The sequence below is a fragment of the Corapipo altera genome, unplaced genomic scaffold (assembly GCF_003945725.1).
Source record: "Corapipo altera isolate COAL_440 unplaced genomic scaffold, ASM394572v1 65, whole genome shotgun sequence".
NCBI classification, from domain to species: Eukaryota; Metazoa; Chordata; class Aves; order Passeriformes; family Pipridae; genus Corapipo; species Corapipo altera.
In genome coordinates this window covers 674270-680269 of record NW_020884891.1, presented here as the reverse complement: position 1 = coordinate 680269, position 6000 = coordinate 674270, and the positions used below count along the sequence as shown (strand labels likewise).

Genomic DNA, 6000 nt, shown 5'->3' with positions numbered 1-6000 from the left:
GCATCAGTAAAGTGGGATGGGGATGCGTAAACCTGTGGAGTTGTGGTCATGGGTTATTAGGTTATTAAGTTACTGAGGGCTGTCTAATTTGTCCCTAATAAAGGGCTGCATTTTATAGGTAGGACTGTAATACAATCCTACAAATGCTGTACTTAGTGGAGAGGGAAGCAATTATGCTGCGAGTCACGGATATTTAGAAGTAGTTTTACAAGCTGGGCTGTACATTACATGTACCCAACCATCAGCCTCACCCACTGCACTGGGAGCGTGTGGCTCTAACTGGTTTGGCCTGTGTAGGAAAGAGGCACCAACCTGCCAATTCAGATTATTAAACATTGTTGCTTGATGTGTATCCAGTATCCCCACACATTACAATGTTGGTTGGTTGGTTGTTTTCTTTCCACTGGGGATGTACAAGAAATGGTGAGGTTTTGGCAGCTGTGGAAAGTGAATGAGGTTCCTAAAGCTGGAGGAATAGTGTCACTACTGCAGTCTTGTTTAATTTATGTCTGGAGTACATTTCTTATCATAGTTCCAGTTTTGTCTCAGATTTATATTGGCACTGAGACCTGTTGGTTTTTACCACAAGAGATTATGGAGGGAACAGAAAAAAAGATAAATAGAGGAGTGTGCTGATTTTCTTGTTGTACCTGTTATGGATGGACAGACTAAAACAGAAATAGGCTTTGCAAGATGACTTTTTTATAAATAAATACTTGTTTGGTGCTGAAGTTAAAAAAGAAAACTCTCAAAAACTGCTTGTTCCCTTTTATCACTCTGTGTTAATCCCTGACAGTTTTATTATGTTTTATACCATGAAGATTTTTATACTTAGTTACTTTGTGGTGGCTTGTGCTCTGAGTGAATTATTTATTATTTATCACATCCAAGACTATTTTTTGTTGCTGTTTAAAATGACCGTAGTTCGAGATTTTATTTCCTATTTTCAAATTAAATACTATTAATGTAGTGTTCTGTAGAGATTTACTTTGTTAATGTTTACTTGGTTCAGCAATCTTAATATTTAGATACTTTTGGACACTGATTATACTGCTGTACTTGTAGACAGACTTTTTTTCCTTCTTATGCTACTTCTTTATTTTTGTCCCTTTTTTTGCCCCCAGATTTTTCAAGTCATTCCAGAACAGTTAAGTAACTCTTGAATTATTTGATTACATGATTATTCCCATTTTCTTTCAGTTGTTCTTTCTTTTGTCTTACTCCTTGACATCAAGTTGTTTCCATTAGTTGCTAAAAATGTATGACCTGCCTTCACCAGATCTCCCTGGAGAGATTCCTAATTTCTGGCTGTTGAATAAAGTAACTGGGGTGGAAGGACTGGGCATTTGCAGCAAACCCTGTGGGACAATACCCTGAGTGCCTGTTCTGGGAAGGAAATGTTCAGGAGCAAACTCTGCTTTAGGTCTCCGTGTTCTCTTTCCACTCCTGTTCGCTCTTCCCACAGAAGGGAAGGAAGGGGGATACTGTGAAAAAGTTGCTTAAACAGCCTAAGAAGCCTGAAAAAGTTGAGCTGTAAGAACACCCTTAATGTCACCTGACAAGGAGCCACTGTGACAGTCCCAGGGTGTCTGTGGAATTGTCCTTGGGACAAACTGAAGGGCAGGGAGTTCCCATCTCTGACCTTGTCACTAATCACTCTGGGATCTCCCACATGTCACAGTCCCTGCTTAACACTTGGGCTACATTTACATCTCCTAAACCACCACACATATCAGAGGGATCTTACCATGCTAAGTTTTTTTAATTAGTATTCAGTTTAGAAAGGGAATGAAGAACATCTTCATTCTGTCGGGTTCACTGTAGGTTGAGGAGTGGGAGACCCCCAAAGTGAAGAGTTACATGATGTTAGTTGGCCTAGGACACATCCCAGGGGTGAAGGTGCTTTTTCATTTGTTACATTTGCACTGTCAAGGCTGCAAAACACTTGGCCAAGGCTGCTTTATTGTGCTAGAACAGGCAGATGTTGAATCCTTGAGTACTGCTTTGCCACCTCTGTCTTTTATTGAAGTGAAAAGGCAGCTTACAGTCATGGAATTTGTTTGCATAATGCTTTGCCTGATTTTTATTAAATTTCACAGAGTTCTTTTCTGTAACAAACTCTCTTTTCAGTGCCAATGTGTTGCCAACCAGCTGGACACCCGGCTTCCCAAAAGCTCACATGCATGTTTGCTAAGCTTGGCAAGTCAAGATCAAAATGAAATTATGATAAAAATCCATGTGGATTTCTAACTTGGAGTCTGAGGTTCAAGACAAAGGTGAGAAATCCTGAGGCTGGAGTGCTCCCTAGGTGCACAAACTGGGAAAAGGAGTTTGTTTCCTTAGAAGCTACTGAGGTTGTTTTGAATAATGTCTGTGATGAAGGAGTGTGACCTGCTGATTCCCTTGGTACTGATGTGACTGCCTTTGTGTTCAGTAATTTTAGCAGTTTTTAAGTGATTTTCCGTGTTGGAGAAAATGTAAGACTTAATGTCTTGTTCTAACTACGAAATCTGATGCTAAATAGGTAATACTTCCAAAAAAAATAACCAGTGTAATCCTTTGATGAATGTACCCTGTGTTAATTTGTCTCAGAGACAGTAACATTATGTTCTCACAGATGTTTGAGTGCTCAATGTGGGTCAGTTCCCAGGTGTGAGCAGAACTTGTTGCCTGTGAAGATGGGACACGCAGAGGCAGCTCTTCATTGATTAGCTCTGGACTTCATGGTGTTCTAATGGAGCTTCCAAACATCCAGGAATTGGTTTATTCAACGCAGGGTACTGGTTTAGATATTCAAAATAAGCACTGAAGAATTGCTGATAGCAAATTGATTTCCAGCTGGACTTTAAAGGTGACGTAATATCAGTGAACTTTGCGCCTGCCAGAGACGGAGTGTTGCCAAACATCCTACACACTGGTGTGAAATTAGTGGGAAATGGTCCAGAACTGTCTATTGATTTAGGATTCAGTATATCTAAGACACAAAATGCTTTGATAAATTCTCACCTGCTTAATTGAAGGTTTAGAAGTTGGAATGTGAACTCAAGTTATGACTCAGCTGCCATAACTCTGTGTCTGTAGGATCCTGTAATTTAGTTATTTAAATCACTTTCTGATGGCCTCTCACAGATGCCCTGAGCTGGACTCAGCTGGGTTCAAGATAGAGGGTACTCAGAAATCTTCCCAGTTGGCAGGTGTAGCTCACAAGTGATTAAAATACACTGCAAAAATGAGTTATTAAACCAGACCATGCCCTCTCTGGAGCTTAGCTGGGCCAAGCCTGTCAGACAGTTTATCTGAAGTTCAAGTGATTTAATGAAAATGCTCCACCCTGTCTTTATCTAAATTACAAATGTCAAATGCAACAATGAAAGTGTTTTAACCCAGAAGTGACCTTGGATACAGAAATCCCCATAATTAAAAACGTGTCAAGGGCCTGTCACACGTCTTCCCTCCCAGGTCATCAGGTCTGACTCTAAAAATTTATCTTGCAATGGGAAGAGTCTTCATTGGAGTAGATGAACTGTTTGGAGAGCATGATGTGATGAGCCTGTGGATGGAAGTGCTGAGCTTTGGGCTGACACAGCTGGATCTGGAAACATGGAAGGTTCATAACTATTTCTGATGAGGTCGTTTGTGGGAACTGAGCTCCTCTAAATAGAACAGGGCCTCTGGTACTGAAAGAGGAGTAGACAAAAGTGGAAGCTGGGCCCTGCTAATTGTGCAAGAACCACAAAACTGCCTCTTGTGTGTCCTTTAGAAGGGACATAAATCAGTCAGTGGCCACGTCACTGAGTGTATCCACGTGGGACATCTGAAGGCAGTTCCCAACATTATAGAGTAGATTATTATGAACTTTATTGATTTGTTAATGGACTAATAATTGTCTTCTCTGTTACTTGCTATAAATTTCTTTAAACAGTAGATTATTCAGAGCCAGAGTTTCCTTTGCCCAGCTCTGGCTGTGACTGAATACCTGTTCTGGGGGAGGCAGAACACAGGCAAAGCCTGATTTGTCATGTAGCTGGTGGTGCTGCATTTAATAATGCACTGCATTGAGAGGGTGAACAGGAGTTGGGAACAGAGGTAAAAGAGATGATTGAAAAATCATCTTCTGTTTTAACTATTATTTCAAAGAAACGGTAATTTTTACAAATTGATTTTTCTATTGTCTGTTGGCATAGAGAGGAAAGTAAACTCTGAAGTCACAGCTCTGGCCTACAAGCATTTTACTCCAAATTCTAGATATTAATCTTTTTTCTTTATACAGGCCTGTTGAACCTAACATCCATTACCATTACATAGTGTAATCATCTTGGAGAATAATATGAAAGCAGTTGGGTGTCTGTCCAAGCTTTTGAGCCTTTAATAATTTTATTTGCTCTATATCAGAAAGCAGTTCTTGTGCAAAGATTAGGTCTATCACCACACTTCTTTCCACTGGGTGTTTTCAAAAAAAGCTTAGTGGCTGCAAAGGGTTCCCTCATCCCCTTTATCTCCCTACAGGATGATGGTGAGGTTTCTTATTCTTTAGTTTGTTCTGCATTATTATGATACATGTACTGTATTAAAGTGACAATTTTGCTTCCCAAGGCACAAAGTTGGATGCAGGTTGTTCCTGGCCAGCACTTGCTGCGTTTTGTTTGGGACAAATAAAGGCCCTGTTCTGGAAGTTGGTGATGATTGGGATCTTCTTTCTGATCTCTAACCACAGGATTATATTTTTTGCTTGTACCAAGAACAGAAAGCTCCAGTTTGCCCTCAGGAGTCTGTTCTGCACTTGGTCATATTCAGCTGTGTGCTTTACCAAGCCAGGGTGTGAGTTGTCACGTGTAACAAACTCATGTGTGGTTTAATGTGTCCATCAAACTGCTGCCCTGTCCTGGGCCACCTCCTGTCCCCAGGAACAGCGAGATTCTTGGAGGGACCCAGTGCTGGGAACAGGACTGAGGAGTTGCTGCTGGCCCTGGAGGAGCCTGGGGCTGATCGTGGTTGAGTTCCTCAGCACCACTGTGGACAAACCAAGGAGCAGGAACACATCCTGACATCCTGCAGTCAGCATTGGCTCATACCCCTGGAAAACAACCCTTACATGTTCTTAAAAATCCTGATTTCCAGCCTCAGGGTGCAGTTCCACAGGAGCTGGACCTTTCCCAGCCCAGGCTGTGACACGGGCAGTCCCTCCTCTCTTCTTCTGCAGTATTTGCATTGGGTGGCTCCAGAGCTGCCTAAAGCCCTTCCTGGGTTTTTTTTGCCCCAGGTTGGTCTCCAGTTCTTGATTTTTGTGACTTTGCAGCTGGAGGTGCTGGTGCTGACACAGCAGAAGGACCAAGCATCACAGAGTGTAGGATTTGATGAAGTTGGAGACCATGGAAACTTCACTCGTGTCAAACAGTCACCTTTATTTTATCTCAGATTTTGTCTCTTTTTTTGGTAGGTGAGGAGAAACCTGCTGATATTGGATCTGCTGATGTTACTCTGTTTTGCCTAATGCCTTTATTTTATTTTATTTTTTTTAAGGGAGAAACTTCTTCTTTGAAACTAGAGCCTCATGGACTTAACAACACAATGTAATATTTATTTATTTATGAAAAGCTGTCAGTGTTGTTGCAGACTTATAATTCACCTGCTCAGCTTGAGTCTGTCACAAAGGAATCACTAATGCTGACTGTAACAGGGTTTTTTTTTAGAAAGTAAGTAAAAGCATTGGTAAAAGATTCTGTAGAGAAAACATGTCAACCCTTAGTGTTATCACAGGTATAAATGAGAGCCTGTGTATTCTGCAAGTCTTACAGTTTTTATTCCAACTTTCAGAGTATCTTCTTTTATTTCCAGATGAATCTACGTTCTGTATTTACTGTAGAACAACAAAGGATATTGCAGCGTTATTATGAAAATGGAATGACAAATCAAAGTAAAAATTGCTTTCAGCTCATATTACAGTGTGCACAAGAAACAAAACTGGACTTCAGTGTGGTCAGGGTGAGTACTGAGGCCTTC

General features: G+C 41.0%; 1 protein-coding gene across 2 annotated transcripts in view; it reads left to right on the top strand.

The window, feature by feature from the left end:
- The first annotated feature begins 15 nt into the window (after nt 1–15).
- HDX (highly divergent homeobox) overlaps nt 16–6000 on the top strand; it is a 41962-nt gene continuing 35977 nt past the window's right edge. For both annotated transcript variants that reach the window (XR_003527971.1, XM_027645351.1), the window contains exons 1-2: nt 16–2276; nt 5836–5982. Coding sequence is in view for 1 of the 2 variants with exons in the window: in XM_027645351.1 (XP_027501152.1) it covers nt 5836–5982 (147 nt within the window). In the remaining variant the exon portion in view is untranslated. The remainder of the gene's footprint in view (nt 2277–5835; nt 5983–6000) is intronic.